The sequence below is a fragment of the Columba livia genome, chromosome 4 (genome assembly GCF_036013475.1).
Source record: "Columba livia isolate bColLiv1 breed racing homer chromosome 4, bColLiv1.pat.W.v2, whole genome shotgun sequence".
NCBI classification, from domain to species: Eukaryota; Metazoa; Chordata; class Aves; order Columbiformes; family Columbidae; genus Columba; species Columba livia.
The window spans coordinates 16,289,249-16,309,031 of record NC_088605.1 but is presented as its reverse complement, the minus strand read 5'-3'; the positions used below and the strand labels follow the sequence as shown (position 1 = coordinate 16,309,031).

The 19,783-nt window shown below is 40.1% G+C and overlaps 2 protein-coding genes across 8 annotated transcripts in view; one reads left to right on the top strand and one right to left on the bottom strand.

The window, feature by feature from the left end:
* Positions 1–13,538, top strand: part of FBXL5 (F-box and leucine rich repeat protein 5) — a 35,876-nt gene extending 22,338 nt beyond the window's left edge. For both annotated transcript variants that reach the window (XM_065060575.1, XM_065060574.1), the window contains 4 exons: positions 105–187; positions 1,828–2,550; positions 5,167–5,315; positions 12,883–13,538. In XM_065060575.1, the coding sequence (XP_064916647.1) occupies positions 105–187; positions 1,828–2,550; positions 5,167–5,315; positions 12,883–12,959 (1,032 nt within the window). In that variant the 3' untranslated portion in view covers positions 12,960–13,538. The remainder of the gene's footprint in view (positions 1–104; positions 188–1,827; positions 2,551–5,166; positions 5,316–12,882) is intronic.
* A 1,541-nt stretch (positions 13,539–15,079) lies between these two features.
* Positions 15,080–19,783, bottom strand: part of CC2D2A (coiled-coil and C2 domain containing 2A) — a 60,436-nt gene continuing 55,732 nt past the window's right edge. For all 6 annotated transcript variants that reach the window (XM_065060571.1, XM_065060572.1, XM_065060568.1 and 3 more), the window contains 5 exons: positions 19,214–19,348; positions 18,360–18,482; positions 17,681–17,739; positions 17,073–17,250; positions 15,080–16,048 (listed from right to left, as the gene is read on the bottom strand). In XM_065060571.1, the coding sequence (XP_064916643.1) occupies positions 15,860–16,048; positions 17,073–17,250; positions 17,681–17,739; positions 18,360–18,482; positions 19,214–19,348 (684 nt within the window). In that variant the 3' untranslated portion in view covers positions 15,080–15,859. The remainder of the gene's footprint in view (positions 16,049–17,072; positions 17,251–17,680; positions 17,740–18,359; positions 18,483–19,213; positions 19,349–19,783) is intronic.

Here is a 19,783-nt window from a genome sequence, read left to right as displayed (position 1 = left end):
GAAAATGAGCTGAAATTCAAGAGATTGTTAATTTGTATGTTGCCTCTTGACACTGTGTGTAGCCTTACTGGCTTGTGTCTTTACCAATTGTTTTCCTTTTCCAGGTTAGACAGATCTTGGAGCTTTGCCCCAACTTGGAATATTTGGATCTCACTCAAACTGATATTTCAGACTCTGCGTTTGAAAGGTTAGATAATTGTTGTTTCCTTTAAAAAAAAAACCTTAAAATCTTAACTTTTTTTTGGGGGGGGGAACCTTCAGATATATCTTGGCAAATGTGTAACTTGCCAATAAAGAGACAAATAGAGAAATCACATTCAGGATTCACATATAACTAAGAACTAAACTAGAATAACAAATCAATGAAATAGCAAGTGAATAATGTAATTTTGTAACGGCCAGTTAAAATGCTCTGTCTTCACTATGGGATATGTATTAGCTATGAATTTGTAGCTATCCATAACAATTTTGTTCTGATATTAGTAACTTGAAATTGCTCATAGATTTTGCAGAGTCAATTACTTATGGTAGTTGTTAGTCCGATACAGCTGGCTGTGTTTGGAGTACTGCGATTTATTGATCAAATGGTGGGCAAAGCTCTAAGGCAGTAACTGTGCAGTAACTAATGCAGTAGTAACTACTGCAGTAACTAATGCAGTAACTGTGGATTCCTGCAGAAGTTCCATTGGTGGCAGTAGGTCTTATTGTGATACTGAAACTTTATGGCTATTTTAGTGTCCAATACTTTCGTCATACAGCGCTCTCAAGTCTTCTGTGCTAACAACACAAAATTTTACCAGTGTGGATGCTAGTGACAACACTCTGCAGCTTGTGCTAGAAGCTTTAGTTGAAATAAAATTCCTTATGGATTTTCTGTGGCTCAGAAATCAATCTTTGTGAGATTTTGTCAATTTCTATTGAAAGTGATGTTATTTGCCAATTCTTATATATGTATATTTTTCAACACCCCAATTTATAACTCAAAAAATGAGTTTGGCTTGCTGTAAATATAAGTAATAACTTATGGAAGGTAAATTATAGTTAACATGAGCTATGGATAAGTAAAGGTCACTTAAATCAGGTATACAGGGGTGAGCTTTTGTTAATATGGAAAAGTTTGATTTCATTACCATCTCTAATCCTAATCACTTTTGTGGAATAATTAATACTGTACACGATTTATTTCATTAATCCAGCTATTCTCTCTGAAAGTAATGGGAAATGACAGGAGGGTATGTAACCTAAGTACACCGATATTTCAATAAGTATAAACAACCAAGCTTGAGAAGCTCATAGTAAAAATTACAGCTATTAAAATACTCTGAACTGAATATTTCATCTCAAATTTTTTTTTGGCAGGGTGAAATAGGTAGTTCAGTAAGTTCACCTTTTGCAGCCTTCTGAGAGGTTAACTGCGGTGTCTAGAAATTTAGATGGCTCTTGGTAACTGCATTATACACAACAGAAGCTGCTTTTTGAAATTGTTGGCACATGTGTATTTCGTGTTTGCGGTCTGATTTGCTGTTTAAAAATTTGTTCGATGTATGGCAAATTTGAAGTCTCGGTATATGAAAAAAATACAGGTTGTTACTGATTCATCATTCATTTTGCTTTTCTTCAGCCGTAATTTTTCTAGGCACATATACAGCACTCAGAGTATCAAATCTAACCTGTGTGGGGTTTTCTTTATATATTCTGTGAATTAATATAAGTATTTTACGTATGAACTGTTCTTTTGTATATTTAACCTTAACACCTATTGCTGAACACACACACGCACAAAAAAAAAGGACAAAACAAACAAAATACTTTTTTCCCTGATTTCAGTTGGTCTTCAGTTGGTTGCTGTCAAAATCTCCGCCACCTTGATCTGTCTGGATGTGAAAAAATCACAGATGTGGCTATAGAGAGGGTTTCCAGAGCTCTGGGTATCATATCAACTCACCACAACAAAGGTATTCTGAAAAGCTGTCGAAACAAGAATGCTAAGACTTTGTGGAAAAACAGAGAAATTACCCTGCAGTCCAACAAGAAGTATAATTGTTTGCGTGAAATCAGCAATGAAAACCTCATTGAGGGAGGAGATGGTGAGCAGCACTGGACTAAACCGGACGGCTCAGAAACCTTCAGTTCTGCATACGTGTGGATGCTGGATGCAGACGATTTAGCTGACATTGAAGATGCTGCGGAGTGGAGACACAGAAACGTTGAAGGGTTTTGTCTTATGGAACCAACATCCCACATTAATTGTTCTGCATCTTGCTACAATAGAGACATTTACGGATTAAGGACTAGAGGGTGGCAGCAGCACTGTGCTTCTACTGACTTGATTTATTGCGGTCACGCATTTTGTTGTGCTGGGACAGCACTAAGAACTATTCGAGCACTTCCAGAGTCCTCTGCACTGTGTAAAAAAACAACAAGGACTAAGCAGTCAGAGAAAAAAGACTTGGTGTACTCTGGAAGTGAAAAAACAGATGAAGAGACTGCACGAGTTCTTCAGTTTCTCAGTCTGTCTGGATGTTACCAGATCACAGACCGTGCTCTCAGGTGAGGAGACGTTTCTGAGCTATTTTGCTGCAGTACATTTTTTCTATTTAATTTGTTGGGTTATGCTGGGGTGAATCTGCATAGTTTCAGTAAAAACTTACCAGCACTACTTCAATAAAAATGTTTCAAGTAGTTTTGCATCTCAAAATATTTGTAGTACCGCAGCAGAATACTTTCTCCAGCTTTTCCTTGGGGGATTTAAAAAAAAAACTAAATCTTTTAGATGTATCCTCTGAAGTCAAGTATTTTTATGATTTGTTGTTCTAGGCAGTATTAATGCTTTTAGATTTGAGCTTTAGTGGTTTCTTATTCAGAAATTGTGTTGATCCACATTTTTTTTTTTTTTTTTTTTTTTTTTTCCTTGTAATGCCTGTCACTACGCTTGAAGCTTTATAGAACTGGAGTAACATCTCACTTAACCTGTCTGGATAATGACGTAATTATTGACAGGCTCAGTAGATGGGCCAAAGCCAAGGGTCACAACAACCCCGGGCAGCGCTACAGGCTCAGGGAAGAGTGCCTGGAAAGTACCTGGCAGAGAGGGATCTGGGGCTGTTGATCAACAACCGGCTGAACATGAGCCAGCAGTGTGCCCAGGTGGCCAAAAAGGCCAACGGCATCCTGGATTGTATCAGGAATAGTGTGGCCAGCAGGACTAGAGAAGTGATTGTGCCACTGTACTCGACACTGGAGAGGCCCCACCTTGAATCCTGTGTTCAGTTTTTTCGGACCCTTTACAACAAGAAAGACATCGAGGTGCTAGAGAGAATTCAGAGAAGGGCAACCAGGAGAGGTTTAAATTGGATGTTAGGAAATAAGTTCTTACCTGGAATGGTTGTCAGGCACTGGAACAGGCTGCCCAGGGAAGTGGTTGAGTCACCATCACTGGAGGTGTTTAAAAGATGTGTAGGTGTGGTGCTTAGGGACGTGGTTTAGTGGTGGACTTGGCAGTGTTAGGTTTACAGTTGGGCTCAATCTTCAGGGTCTTTTCCACCCTAAATGATTCTACAATAATTTCAGATGTGCAGAACATCATGTTAAATATGACTTCAACTATTTTTTCTACTCCTTTAATTTTTATATGAAGTTGACTTGAACATTGAGATGGCTTCAAGAGAATTACAAAATTTCCTATATGTGATAGTATTTGTCGTTGATGTTTTGTGTCAGAAAAATGTTATTATTGCTTCTTAATGAAAATAGGATGAGGCTGAAGTACTTGCTGCTCAGATGTGCTGCAGCACTTTGGGCTAATTAAAGCTGTTTGGAGTGGGAAGACTTTGTGCCTACCTGTGCTGTGTGCTGTATGCAACTAAGAAGTAGCGTGAGGCTCCGTGGGCACTGATTTCTCTCTCGGGAGACTTAATCCTCATTTGATGTTCAGAAGTACCAGCTGTTCAAATGTCTCCTGCAGTGGTTCTTCTGACACTTAACTCTTCCACTCACCAGTGTTAGTCTTGCTCAGTGTAAGCTTCAGATGTTGCTGCTTTGTGTTTGAGCTTGTTGCTGTTCAAGTCTCGGAGCAGACTGGTACTGCTGAGTTTCGTTTGCTGGTGACCAGGTCATGCTGTGTGTAGTTTGCATGTTACTGGTCTGTTTTTTTCATAACTCAGTAATCTAGAACCAAAGGGAGATTGGGCCATTGAGTCATGGGAAGGGTTTAGTTGTGGTGCCAGTTTCCCACTGGTGCTTTCTTGGATAAAAGACACTATTTAAGAGCTGAGAGTGTGCTGCAGCAAGTGCTTTTTGCACTCACCATAGTTTGAGTCCCTGAGGAAAGAGAATGAAACCTAATAAAAACATTTGCCAGTTCATTTAATAGAAAAGTTGTTAAGTGATGGCTGGTTTTGTGGTCGACAGTTCTGCTTCTGCCTGCCGACAGGAGAAAGTTGTACTGCCATGCTCTGAAAGCATTTTCAGTTTTACGTCCTGGCTTGAATCTGCAGCTGGGTGGTTCAAGCCTGGTGTTTTTTCAGGTGGGTGAGCTTGTTTGTGCTTGAACTTGTGCTGGCTGCCCTGTGAGCTCACAGAGAAGCTCTGAGTGATTGCTCAGGTATGACACATCCAGGAAGCTCTTGCATCAGCAACTAAACACTCTTGCACTTGGAGGAAAACCAGAGAATTACACTTGAATAATAAGGTGGTGTGTGTTGGCACAGAGGGGCTCTACTGTCAGCTCTAGGAAAATAAAAATTTGGATTCCAAAATAATTTTAACCCGAAATTATAAGACACTTGAAGTTTGGGAAGTGTAGTGCACCGAACTTGGGAGTGTCATGTTTTTGGAATCAGTGGTGTATTGGAGAAGAATGTCTTGGTAGTTCTTTGAAATACTTGGTCATCTCTGGAGTAATTCTTAAACAAAGTGATTTACCATTGAAGTCTGTCAGAAAGAATTGTTAGTTTCTGTACAAATCGGGTTATTTTTCAGGTTGGTTATGCAGCTTTGGGGGTGATCCCCTATGTATGGTATGAAACTGCCAGATTTAAAACTCAGTGTTTCATGAGAGGCGTGGGTTTTGCTAGAAGACGCAGTGAAGTCTGACTTGGTGACACGGGGAGCACTTGTGAGTCTGGCGCGGTGCGGGCTCCTGACGCCTCTCTTGTCTGTTCGCAGGGCATTGACTCTGGGCGGAGGACTGCCGCACCTGGAACACCTCAACCTCTCGGGCTGTCTCTCTGTAACCGGTGCAGGCCTGCAGGATTTAGTTTCTGCGTGCCCCTCCCTGAACGATGAACACTTTTACTACTGTGACAACATTAACGGTAATGTCTTTTTATGAAGATGTGATGCTCTTCTGGGGAGTGAGGTTTGGTTTAAGGACACTCTATGAAACAAACAAACAAAAAAAACCATGAAAACCTCACTTTTTTTTTTTTCTTGGCTGTGTAGCACTGAGTTTCACAGGTTAATTAAGAAATGACAGCTGTTAAACCAGTTTTTCCTCACTTGTCCTTTTGGGGTTTTTTGCTTGACACTAGTGACAGTTCTGTATTTTTAGTCCCTATGTCTCAATTTAGTTTAGCATAAGTAAAGAGGCTAGAAAGTAAGTCTCCGTATAGCTAACACACAGTTGCCCTCTCAATATCTTCACTGTAAATAATGTAATTCTATGTTTTCTCTATGGTCACAACTTCAGACAGAGGCCTAATTAGATTGGTGCTAAAGCAATGATTTTTGGGAAAGGAATGATGTGTTTTGCAGTGGTTTTGGTATAGGATATTTTTTGATCCTACCATCCTGTGTCCTTATGGAAAATGTGATTTCGATTTTCTGATTTTGCTTGACTCAGTTGGTTAGGGATGGATCTAAGCTGGAGAAGGATCTGGATAAATGCATAAAATATGTTTATGGTTCAAGTCTTTTCGGTGTTTACCACACTAGAATTCAGTCTATTATGTCAGGTCCAGTAAGCATTCATGGCATTACAGAGAGGAACCATGGTGTGACTTGTATTCCATGTGTGAATTTAGAACAGCTAAGTGCAACAGAAGGGAGAAGGAGGATAATAACTAAGTTCACAGGATTATGATAGCTAATGATGTGTAAAACAAAACTGTATTCCCTGGTAGTTCAGCTCAATAATTTGCATCAATATTGAGGTGCAGCCACAGCAGGGGTACAGGCTGCCAGAGCTTTGGTGCTTCAAGTACATTGAAATTGATATGATGCACTTGGATTGGACCCTAATATTAGATGTGAAAGCATTAAATAATATTTTGCTTCCATAATTGTTGCACTTCACACACTTTTTTGACACTGCTGGGTTTTTCTTTGTTGTTCTTTTGAGGCACTTGCTTTTTGTTAATTCCTTCCATTCCATCCAGACTACATCTTTTAAAATCTTCTAGCATTTCAACCTGAAAATTTTCAGGTTCCTCTTTAAAAATACATCACTGCCTCTCTTTCCTGCATTGTGTTGACTTTAAAGATGGCTTCAAAGTCCAGTTAAAAGCTTTTTACATCTGATTCCTTGCTGCTTTTCCTGTTTTCACTTCTGTCAGTAAAACCAGACTTGATATTCTGGTTTGTCTTCTGACACTTCTATTTCTCTCTCTGTTCCTGAAGTACACTGTGTCATCTTAGTTTACAAAGCTGGAATCTCTTGTGTGAGTCCACCACTTTAAAGCTTGGCTGTTCCATAATACCCCCAAGTAATTATTTATATTTGAAGAAGAATACTTTTTGGAATTATTCTGTCAAGTTGCCCTGATCCTCTTGCTTTTTATTTCCTTTCTTTTACTGCCTGCTGAAAGCCATGAGCCTAAAAGCTCTGCCTGGTTCTGTAGAGCATCTTGGTGCCTTTGGAGGAGCAGTTACTGCTCTAGAGAGACATCGACAGGAGTGTGAGTCTGTGCTGGTCCGACTTCTCACGCCTGTTGAGAAGCAGTAGCATCTCAGAAGTTGGTGGCTGTTTTATTTAAGAAGGAAGTCAATAAAAACTTATATGGGTGTCCTAGCAAGATTCTGAAACGGGAAATAACCTTTTATAACCGAATCCCCTGCTGTTTTATTTGGGTACAGTTATTTGTATTTTCACTCAAACTTCATTGTGATAGGGCTATTCAGTGTGAAACTAATGCCTTATTCTGCTCTGTAAGCAGCAGGATTTCTGTCACAGCTTGAACTATTTCTATATCATTTGGTATTTCTAAAGTCACTGTAGGGAAAGCAATAGCTGTTTCATTTAAATCAGTCCATACCTGAAGCTGTTTGTTTGCACATACACGGACTGTATTATTAAATGCTGCACAAAGGTGACTGATCTGTAAGCGTGTAGAGAATAACTTCATAACTTTCTTTGCCCAGCAGCTTATCAGGAATTGGTTTTGGGGAAGGTGATATGTTCTGGGATCATGCTGGAAAACCCATCAGTCTTGCAGAATAAGAAAAGGAGCCAGCAGCATGGAACTTAGTCATCTTTGAATAACAAAGATACCACTTTGTTGTTTGGTGATATATAAGGGCTTTACTTTCACCTACAGCCTATTTTCAGATTTCTTGGTTTTCCCTGACGGGGGGCCCTTGCAACTGTATTGTGTTTTCTTTGTGGAGGGCTTGCTGAACTTGTTTGGTAGGCATGTTTGTTTGCAGCTTTTGGATTTTCATTGCAAGTGCTGGTCTAACCACAGCTGCTCTGCCTTCCTGGTAGACTGAAACTAGAAAGGTAAAAGCACGTGTGGTTAGATGGACTCAGTCGGATCTGAGTCGCAAACTGTTGCACAGCAGCAATATGATGCAGTTTTTATGAGCAGAGACCATGAATTTGAACACACTTCTAAATTTATTTTCTGTTTGTTTACTGTTAGTATGACTTCAGTTCTTGGTTTACATACTAATATTTAGGATCTCTATGTATGTTTTACTCAACGCTGCAGACTCAAAGCCAGGTAACCCTCAGCGGCAGCTGCAAACAAATCTGTCAGTGTATGCCCCTTCTAATTGCTGATTTTGTTTAATGTCTAAAACACATTTGACTGTAAATCACACAGAACTCAGCAAGGAGAGTTTAATGTTTGAGTTACCTGTTCCCACTCAAGAGTTCGTATTTCCCCATAGGCTGTTTTGTCAGCTCTGTTCAGTCACTTTACTGTATGCTCAGTTTTAAAACCTGGGGTGCAGTCAGCTTCAGGATTAAAAAAATTAGGCTCCCTGATCTCCGCAGCACTAGTTCTTTGCAGCTTTTAGTATGATTCAGTTGGTAGAGTTATTTTTTTTTTTAATGACGTAGTCCTCAGGTGCAGTAATTAAAGGAATAGGGCATTAATAAAATCAAGTTGTGATGATTCTGATGATTTGCTCTTTTCTTCTGGCATTAGAAATTCATTGGTCATAGAGTGACCCGTCTTCCAGCAGTAGAGCCAAGACTTCGCAATTTCTGTTAAGATTTCTGAACTCCTGAGTGCAGATTTATATGGGGATGTGGTGGTGTTAGACTTCAAGAGTCCGGTCTCCCTTTAAGTTCTACAAATAACCAAGGTGCTCTCATAAAGGTCTGTAAGTGTAACTTGACCAAAGGCTGATAGAGCGTAGCACTTAGTAAACTTGAAATTAATATTGCCTTTATGTAGTTTTCTTAAAGAAAATGCTTAATTTGATCAGTATTCTGGTAATTCCATGGTAATGTGTTATTTTGCTACATTACCATCGAATACAACATGCAGTGTTGATGATGAAGCCTCCCGCTGCTGGTGGCTGTGAAAAAGAACTGTTTGTCCTTCTGTCGTTTGTGCTCTTCTCAGCTCCTTCTTACTGACGTTCTGAGGCCATTATCAGTCTTTCTGTGGTAAACGGTATCAAAAACTGGGGCAGCTGAAAGCTGTGTGTGGTTTGATTTTTTTGGTTTTTGTTTTTGTTTTTTCTTTCCTCTTCCCAAACGGGCCAGGAATCCATCTTGCTGCAGACTGTGACTGTTTCTGCTGCCACAGGCAAGAGCCAGAACAAGCAGCTAGAGGGATGTCATGGTGGTGACAGCCAGTTGTCCGGGCTGTAGGGGCCCTTTCAGCGTGGTCTTGGTCTGAGTTGTCATGTGGTCATGGTGAAATGCCCAACTTCTCTCTAGGAAATTTTTACTAATTTTTGTTTCACTAGTGCATGTGACAAAATGGAATAATCCAATAGCTATGCTGCTTTCTTACATTGCAGGGTTGTTTATTTGTATTTTATTTGAAAACACCGAGAGCTGTTCATCAGGAGTAAACAGACCTCTGTTCTGGGTCACCTGAAGCATCTGAGTAATCTGATGTGCTTGTAAAGAGCATTACAATAATCCAGTTTAGAGGTAACTAAACCTGTAACGTAGACTGTGGCAGGTTAGATGAGAACCTGATTAACTTCGCTTTCCAAGGTGAACCAGCCCACAACAGCTTTAATTTAGGCACTTCACTGCTAGCACTCATTGTCCTCACAGTCAGTAGGAAGAGAGGGACCCTTCTGAAGGTGAGGCAGCCCTGCTGTGAGGTGTGAAATGACCCTCTCACTCACTGGGCAATATAAAAGGAACTGTATACAGTTACCATGTGGCTTAACCTGGTGCATCAGTGAGGTGAGGTGGAGACCTTGTGTTATATATATACTCCAAAATCCAGCCCAAATGAGGTCAGTAGCAAAGAGTGGGGAAACTGGAGATCAGGAAATCAAAAGAGGTGTAGCCAAAAGTCAGTTGAAGTCAATAAAGCTAAGGAAGCAAAAACAGTCTCTGTGTTTGTCAAAAGCAAAGGCATTTGATTTTCGCTGTTAGTATCAAATGTAAAAAGAACAAGCTAAGGAGGGGCAGGACATTTATAGAGATAAATGACTCCTGATGGAGGAGATAAATTGACATGTCAAAACATAAATGAGTCATAACCAAATAGCCTTACTGTTAAAACAATCATTAATGAGACTTATATTCTTATTACAACAAGGTAGTAACCTGCAAATTGCTGGAGTTGCCTGTGTATGCTAAGAAAGAATAAAGGGTAGAAGATTCAGGAGATGTGGTTTGAACCCTGAATATGCAATATCATCGGAGTTCCTTATCAGAGGCTATAAAGGAGAGTTAGCAATAGTGTGAGGACTAGACCTGGGACAAGAAATGCAGCATAGGAAGAAAGGCGAATTTTCACTGCGGTGTGGTTAATGTCATTTGTAGTTTGATGCCTAATAAATTAGGAAAGGAACCTATAAACTTTCCAGATGCTACAGTTTACTAAGAAGTTTCTAAGCTTTTGAGATTTTAAGTTGCTATAAGACTGGTTTAAATTTAAAAACCAAAAGCTAATTAAAGGATAGGAAGAAAGGGCAGGGCTTACTGGTCAGTGCTCAGGAATCTGGGAGGTGGTGTCTCTCTGCGTTCCTCCCCTGGAGTTCTGTCTTGTGATCAGTCTTAATCAGCATTTCTGTTGCTGTTGTGGCATAAGAAATACATACAGTTTCCAAGTTCTTGAGTGGTTCTGAGTTGCCTCAGGTAACGATACTGGTGCTTTATGAGCTTCAATATAGCTGTATGTGGGGTTGTTTGTCTGGGTGGTTGGGAGTAATCAAACTGTGATTGCAGGAAACTGAATTTGGAGCTGGCAGTTGCAACGTGAAGACAACGATTTCAGAGAGCGGTCGGTGCTAATTCTGAGATCTTTCCTGTTTGCAGCAAGAGCCAAAATAGCCGCCGGTGTTATGCACCATCAGGGTGTTGAGAACAAGGTAGAGGGTGGTGCTGCATGGTCCTGGAAGCCTTGGGGCACTTGCATTTGAAGTACAGCACGCGGTTTTGGCCTCCCCATCTTGAGGAGTGTCTGTAATGGAGTTACAGAAGATACAGAAGAGCTCTGCTAAAGAGTGAGGGAGTGGAGCAGCTGTCTGGCAAGGAGACACTTGAAAGTCTGGAATGTTTCAGTATGGGAATTAGAAGGCAGGATAGGGGGTTGGTTTTACAGAACTGGGGTGAATGGGAGAAAGTAACTCCGTATTCTGCAGTATTAGAACTCGGAGACAGTAGATGAAGGGGTAGGTGATTAATTTAAAGAAAACATACAGTGTAGTGAACTTTAAGAACTTGGTCGTGTGGGGAATTGTGGAAGCAGGCAGGATCAGCAGGTTTAAAAAGAGGCTAAACAAATGCATGCACAACCGAGCCATGAACAAATACTAAAGGGAGTGACTTCAGTGTCCCTACTACAACAGTTAGGGATGCTGGGGAGATGTAAGATGCAGAGAACAGGCTTATATGATCCCCTTCCATAATGCTTGCTGTTGCAGTGATCAGTATAGGGTTAGATGGACCATTGTTCAGACCTGGGAGGTCAGTAGTTATGCTCCAGTTATGAGCATGAGGAACAACATTCTTAAAATGAGCAAAAAAAGGATGGAAAACAATGTTGAAGTACACAGAGTATTCCCTTCCTTGGGCTGCTGTGGTTCTGTTTGTGTTGTTAACAAGCATTTTACTAGAAATGTGAGAGTTTCTTCAAAATTACTGACGCCCTGCTTAGCTGTGGCAGTGGTGAGGAAGGTCAGCTTCGACTGGGATGGTGCTGCTCCACAGAACATGCTCTGCTAAACCAGCTATTCAGAAGCACTGAGTCTCCTTTTTAAAGGATTTATGAAGAAGCTTTCAAACTCTAACTCGTAAGTGACTTGGAAGATCAAAATTTAGTTCAGGTGAATAAAGAGATTTGAAAAAGAAAACGAGTTTAAAAGTTTATTCTTTTGCGTACTGTAAGCGTTGTCGTTCATTATAGCTTCAGGTTTGTTTTATTCGGTCTCATGTATGTTAACTTAATTACCTTGTAGAATATTGCTCATCGGTGTGTGGCATGAAGCAGAAGGCTGATTTCCAGACACCAGGTTCTTGGGAAATTAATTGAACTATGACTTTAAGTTACTGTTCAAGGGGAAAAAAAACAAGTGAGACATAGCATGGTGCCCTAGTTCATTACGTTATTTTGCAAGTCCTTTCTAAAGGTATTTAAAAAATCATCTTAAATATTCTTTGTTTTTTCTCAAATACAAAGGAGGCAAATTTGGGTTGTCCTGGTTAGGTCTTTACCAGCTTGTTTTAGTTAGCAGCCCACTGCCCATTTATGTTGGATGCCGGAGTTCAACCAACCTGAATGTAAATGTTTGTGTCTCTAAAGCAGGCATATGGCTGCAGGAAATAAAATCCTGTACTAATAAATGTAATAGTTTTCTTATCTCATGTCACTTTACCATTTGAAATTAAAGGGATAACAGTAAGCAAAGGTAAGTAGAGGTGGGTAGAATTAGTGATGGTTTATACTGTCTGTGTTCGTAACTTTTTCTTTCTTTTTGAGTGGCTGTTTTTTAGTCTTACAGCTTCTGGTAATGGCAGTGATACTAAACGTGATTTTTCTCTTTAGCTTTTGAATTTCCAGTCAGAGTGCGTGAGGTGTAGCCAGTGTTCATGGAGGAGAAACCTTCCAGACTAAAAAAGTGTTTCCATCACAGTAGAAATAGTTCTGGAGATTACGGTTTCTTTGGTAATGCCATGAAGTCATCATCTGAATTGGAAAAATGGGAGTTAAATATGCATTGTGAAAATATACCTTAACTCAGAAAGCTGGCTGTGAGCTTGCTTAAACTTGCTTATTGTACTTCTGTGTCTTTTTGAATGTGTTATCCATGGGACCAGGCTGTCAGAGTGAAAAATCTCTTGAAAAATAACTGTTCCAGTTGAGGTTTTTGTACTGTGGTAGTACTGGCGGTGATTCAGACTCCACAGTACTGAATGAAGTTTAGTCTATTAAAAAAATTAGATTTTCTGAATTGCCAGGTTCTGAGAATTCTGAATAAATGGCATTTTCTTCTTTTCACGTTTGTTCTGTTTTTGTGCAGGTCCTCATGCTGAAACCGCCAGTGGATGCCAGAACTTGCAGTGTGGTTTTCGGGCCTGCTGCCGCTCTGGCGAATGAGCGCTGACTCCTGACCTTTCAGTCTACTTCATTTAGCTGAGCAGGCTTCCTCTCATGCACTTTACTTACAGTTCGCATCTTGTGTTAACAATCCCTGGAGTGAGACTCGTTATACTAGCCTGACCCTGCCCACAACTTCAAAATCTTAATTATGAGTGTACTGTACAGTGTTGTAACAATCTCACAAAATCTCATTTGGTTTGAAGGGTGTTGGGTTTTCTTTTACTTAATTTGGGGAAGATGGGAAAACATTCTGAGGTGGTTTTTTTTTTTTTTTGCCACTTTCTTCCAAGTTTGGCACTTAAATATACTTTACTGGATTATTTTGTGTTAAGTGAATGGTTTTTCTATTTTGAATCCATAAGTACAATATAAATCTCTGCAGAGAATTTGAAATGTATTGTTTGCATTTGGGTAACAGTTACACATCTTTAGGAGCCTTGTTTCTTCCCCTTTCCTCTCATCCTGAAGTCGTTCTTTATATTGCAAAATTAGAGAAATTCCCACCTTCCTTTTGCATTTGGTTTTGTATTTGGGCTTGAAGGACATACTCTAATAAAACATTCCCACCAACAAAAATTCTATGTAGCAGTTGAATGTTGTTGAGGTGTGATATCCAAGCATACCATGCCAGTGGGCTGCAGAGATGGGGTGGGTGGGTGTCGTGGTTGCAGGGCTGTGAACCTTGCGATGTGTGGGGTTGGTTTGTTTGTGTTGTTTTGATTTTGCCTTTGTTTTTTTCCTTCTTCCCATGACTGTTAGGATGCAATTTTGAAACAGCTTCCAAAGGAAGTCAGTTTTCATTAATGTGAAATCCATGGACAACAACAGTACCTTTACCCCAATGCTTTGATTTTTAACGAGTCCCTTTATTGAACAGTAGAGACTAGCAGGGAGGCTGAGGGAAACCTGTGCTAGGAATAGAGACTAGTAACGTATGAGTAGTGTACAAGTCTGTGTGTGGTGGCACAGGGAAGAGATGTTGCAAGAGGAAGCGGGTATTGTAGCCCATGTGAAGTTGCAAATGTTAGCGGCCACCAGCTCATGGGAGGCACAGTTGCAGGTGGTTTTTCTCTGGGGCAGAGGAGGGTAGGTGGCAGCCTTTGTAGAAAGCAGACAGGTTTTCACCCCCTGTACCCTGCCTAATACTGAAGGCTGACAATATGTCAAACTGGTAATTTTTACCTGCTTTACTAATTGGATGAATTCTTTGGCATAGTATTTATTTAGGGCCGCAGTCATGGTGACACGTGGCTTTCAAGACTCAGTGTCTGGGAAGTCAGCCTGCAGGTGTAGCTGGTGATTACAATGAACAGCAAGTTTTGATACTGTCTTGCTCCTGCTGGTACTGAAGAGTAGTGAGGTAAGAAAAACAGCTGAATGTAGAGTTGTCTGCTCACGGTGAAAAGCTGAACAGGGGCTGGAGGCAGAACAGCCAGTGCTCAGAAGCCCACAGATGAGGTACAAAAGGACACGGTTACTCCAGCAACTGTTTCTTTGAGTAAGCTGTGTTAAATTTACTTTGCTGCCCAAAGGTGAGAGGAGGTACATGGCCATTTGTGTAACACTCACAGGCAAGATGAGAGTAGTACCAAGGTACACTGTGGGCTCTCTGCATCTGTCCTTGTTCCACAACTGTTGTTCCCAAGGCTGGGAAGGTGCAGCCAGCACTTCTTGCTGCAAGGTGGGGTTCTCTGTGCAGATCAGTAGAGACACCTGAGGACTGAATCAGCTGCAGGAACTGCTGTTCACTTACACTGCGTTTGTTCTCCCTTCCCTGGAGTTGGACTAAGCTGATGGCATCAATGTTGTTCAGCAAAGCATCATGTGATGACAGTGCAGCTACTCCTTTCTGCTGGAGGTTTGACAGAAGAACCTGTGGCAGCAATCCCAGACTCTAGACCGAAGATTCTATGTCTAGTATTTATTAGATTGAATCTCAGTTGGAGTTGAGCTCAGGAACAATCTTAGGAAGAAGGTTCATTAGAGCATATCAAAGTTAAGCTCAACCCACCATCATTTTCACTTGGGAGAGTTCCATTAGCAAAATAACTGCAGGAAAAGGTATCTATTTATCAGTATTAACAGTTAACACCACTACTTACATACTAAGAAGCAAATTTTCTTTTGATAATATTTTACTAGGGTAACTTTCAGACAAGGATTTCATACTTCAAAGAAACTTAATCAAATTATTGTATAAAATGAATGAGCTTCCACTTAAGTTTTGGTATATTTATTAAATACTGTGTCTTCTAAAGAAAATGCAATTTTACACCTCTGAATGGTGCTGGTATTATACAGACACTAAGCATGAAGTAACAGAAGAAGCAACTTCTTAAAAATTGAAGTATGCCCTTCACTGATGGCTCTTTGGTGCACAAAACATATTCCAGAGTAAATAGTCCTGATGTTCACTGAGGCACTTAGATACTGGAAAACTGCAGCTACTTGTTCTTGCCCGTGTCTTTGAAAAGGAAGAAGGTCAGTAGATAAAGTAAACTGACTTGCTAAAACCGTAGTCTTCCAAGCACAAGTCCGGGAACCAAGTTTCACCTGAAAAGAAGGTGGCTGAACTCTACCATTTGACTCTGCAATGTCACTATATTTGGGCGCGTGTAATGCTTTTAAGATAAGAGTGTGATGTCCCATGGGGAGCTATAAAATACTGTATAAAAATCACCTATTTAAAAATCAGCTGTTAGTACTGGAATTTGAAGCTGTCAGTCTCTTCCTTAGCAGTAATCAGTAGTGTCTTCAGTGGTTGTATGGTGAACAAAGCTCATGTGTTTGCAGATACTAAAAATCAGCTTCTCATTCCATTTTTAAAATTCTTGGGATAGCTCAAATCAGCAGTGTGAGAAATCTGTTATATTCACCCCTATTCTGACTGGTCTATACTACCTATTTCGAACAAGTGAAGCAACATAAACCCATACAGAGAGAACATTTTGGGGATAAGCATGAATGTACACGGCTAGAGCAAATTCAACATTGGCCATATCAATGGTATGAACTCCTGTGCTGTGTACAGCTTCTATTAAAGGTCTGACTTCAGAAAATGGCATATGAATAGGAAATCCAGAGACCTGGGAGAAGGAAAGAGGAAAAACACATAAGGTAAGAAGAAAAGGTCAATGCACCTGAAAAAATACAGTTTTAAAAATCTATTTTACTATGCATGTAAATTAATCTTTTCTATGGCTGTCTTGAGGAGATGCAATAAGAAAACCCTATCTTGTATTTTAATATCACCTCCCTATTTCATATTCTCCTGGTAAACTTCTGACATTTTTCCTCTTTAGTCTGGGTTAAGTTTGAAATGATGATGTTTAGAAATCCACTAAAGTTATATTAATGAACACATACAGCAAAGTGTTGCTGCTTTTCTGCCTCTTAACTGGTTTTAATTCATTGCATTCTCCTGTCTGCACTGGCTGGGGATTTGAGGTGTCAAATGTCCCCCCAATACAATTCAGGTCCAACAGGAGCTGAAACTTTGCCTCATTTTGAAAATGGCCACAGGTGTGTACAGTGTTGTCACCGTGTGTGCTTTACATGAAGGGCAGAAGGACTGAACCTTCCGAACAGCCTGTGGGAAGAACATGGGTGCACTGGTGCCTGCAGTGAATACTTAAATAGATTTTCTTTCATCTTTAAAGAACAGAACAAGAACAGAAAACTGAAGTAAAGCATGTTGTGTGGGCTCCTGCACCTGTGAGTAGACTGTGTGTAGCACTACTCAGCACCAGGGCCAGGTTCTTAGTGACTGGATGTCAGCCCACAAGCATCCAGGGGCGAGGAGACTGGATTGATGTACTGGAGGTGGCGACTGTCGTAGTACAGCAATAATACAACAGCACAGCCAATTTATCTTTACGTTCAGCAGAGAGGTTTTATCTTCAATTTCTACAAATGCAATAAAACGGACCACTCCTTCACTCTGGAAATAGGACATTGGTTTATCTTTGGTATAAAAGCTCTTCTGATTTTTGGTAGCAGAGGAAATAATAAATAGCCTAGGCTACTTTTCTATACCAGAGTAGCAATACTAAATCGTGGGGATTTAGACTTCTGCTTCTGTGCACACACCACACACATTCACAACGGTACCCTGTAATCTCCTAGCTGCTTTTGCAGCTCTGCCTGATGGTCATCTTCTACGTCTTTGCCTTGGTTCTGTTCCAGCAGCGGTAGAAAGTTACGCAGGGTGGAGGTGCAGTATCTGTTCCAACGAGTTAAATGCCTTGGTCTCCACTCCATTATCTTGTCTTTTAATATTTTTTCAATCCTGCAGTAAAACAGACTGATTAGATGTCCAGTAAGTACTAGAATTGTAATAATCTCCATTGCCACACTTAGTACAGATTCTGGGGAACACAAATGACCTTAGTTTAGTTTAGTTTACCACTGCCTAAAAGCACAGAAAGCAATGCCAGCATTGCTCTGTGTTGCCTGCATGTCTGGCAGCAGAACAGGAGGCCAGGGGCTCACAGCCCTTTTTGGTTTACACCCTATCCTCTCATCCCTCTACAGCATTTTTTTTATGAGGAAACTACAGCAGTGACTGATCAGTTCTGTCAATCTGACAATCATAGAGAGAACTTAAAAAAAGGCTCTCAATTTGTAGCATTCAAAGCAGGTTTTTAGGACGTAGGTATGAATATGCTCCACCGATGAGCACTAACAGCATTTGTTTGGAGGTAGAAAGATAGAATTACCTGCCCTGCAGTTCCATCGCAGCAGCCTTGTCCGAAGGCTGATAAACTAATTCTTCAGGCTAGCAATAAATAAAACAGTTAAATATTAAAATTTGCAATCGCTTTTAGATATACCACACCATAACTTCAGGAGTTACTGCCTCCATGGTACTCACATGAGTTCACAATTATGCTAAAATAATCTGTTACTTAGTAGAGATGTGATAAAAACATTAACTAGATGTTTGTGTGTAATCCTGATTCTCCCCCTCCCCAATAAATTTCACCTGTTTATAGAGAAACTCCTGTTTGTTTACTAAGGATGTGTATTCAGTTGGAAATGCTGCCTTCCTAGCTGTAAGACAGAAACTGACATTTTCCTTATAATGCCAAGCTACTATGTTAGGTAAGTTTGTGTTAAAAGATTTGTTCTGTTTACTTCACTGTTGTCCTGAGGTCTTACACGGACAGTTCGAGGACACCAGCTGTGCATTCATTCTGTATAAAACCTAATACACTGCAGTATTCCTGCTTTTTCTTTTTTTTTTTTTTTAAAGGAGTACCTGGGAAAATCTTCTTAAAATCCAATGCTGTTACATAAATAACCACAGAAGTCCAAAGAACTCGGTCTCTGCTTCTTTATACAAAGTCTGTGATTTCCCAAACCCCCAAATCGAGCTGGTAATAGATCCATTATTACCTGAACACTGCAGAGACCAGGGTAGGGCAAGCTTCTTGAAAAGAAAGACTTCCAAAGTTTTGGTTTGCTGATATCAAAATTTATCCTTACTGGGGAATCATATTCTTGCATATTAAACCAAACCTACAAGAAAGCAAGTTTGTTTTTAACTTTCTGCATAATCACAGCTATGGAACATATTCTGCTTACATGGCAGTAAAAATACTATATGATCCTGACCTCTTAGAGCAATTATCTCCTCTCCCCCACTGCTCTCTCTCAGAGGGTGTCTAGCCACACAATGAATTATATATTGTGAACAGGCAAGATTATTACTTGTGTTTTTACAGCAAATAAACAGGAGGACTTAATGCCAGGCAAAAAAATCAATACAGTTTTCGTGCCTGGTAACGTCAGCTCCGTGTTTTCACACTGGACCATTCAGGGCTTGTACCCACCATTATGTATCCAATTCACTTGATTCCTTCCAATATGCTTCATTTTTTATTTTTCAGTTACATTTCACCTGCAAACTATTAGCTTTGCTGAGTTACTACTCCTCAGGTAAGAAGTGGTAAACTGAACATATTCTTGGGCCATCCAAGTTGGAAAAAGTAAAACCGGGTAATGGGAATTATATGAATGGATATCGTGATCCACCTAAATGCTGATTTAAAAACCATGTTTCTTATTTTAACAAAGTAGCTGAAAAACCTACTCAAGGTTGAATAAATTCACTAATGATATGACACCATAAACACAGTTACACTGATGAACAAATAATGCATGAGGTCAAGAAAAAGATCAAGTTATCAACTCTTATGTGTTGATAACTTGTTGATGTGTAGAAATGTGACAAAACTGGGTACACTTACGTTATCACAGCTGATCAGACAGTACACATTTTTTAAGGGGCAGAAAGTATCATACTGCCCATAAAAACATCCAGTACTGGGATTCCAAATTACATATTGACTTTGTTCCAAAGTTAATACGTATGCAGTTGGTCCCTAGGAAGAAAAAAAAAAGTATGAGAAAGGTGTTTTAAAACTGGCTACAAAGATGATATGCTTTGTATTGTTTGGAATATTAAATTTTTACTATTGAGATTAATAGTACGTTTCGGGGCAAACTGGTGGGAAGAATTTACAGGGTTACTAACACATCATGTGTTCTCTGTCTGTTCTGTGGCAGAGAAATGTTAGACATGCACAGCCACAAGCCATTCTTAAAATATCGATTCTGAAAGTCATCTTGGTTCAGCTACGAACTGATGCGAAATTCCATACAGAGAAAAGTTTCACGTCTGCTGCTTCAATATCAACATGTCCCACTTGGCTACAGCCACAGCCCTCAATCCACAGGCAATCTCCCAGCTGAAGAACAGCCGTGCACTTTGTGTTGCATCTATCAGCCCTCCCTCATACAGACACAAAGAATTTCCC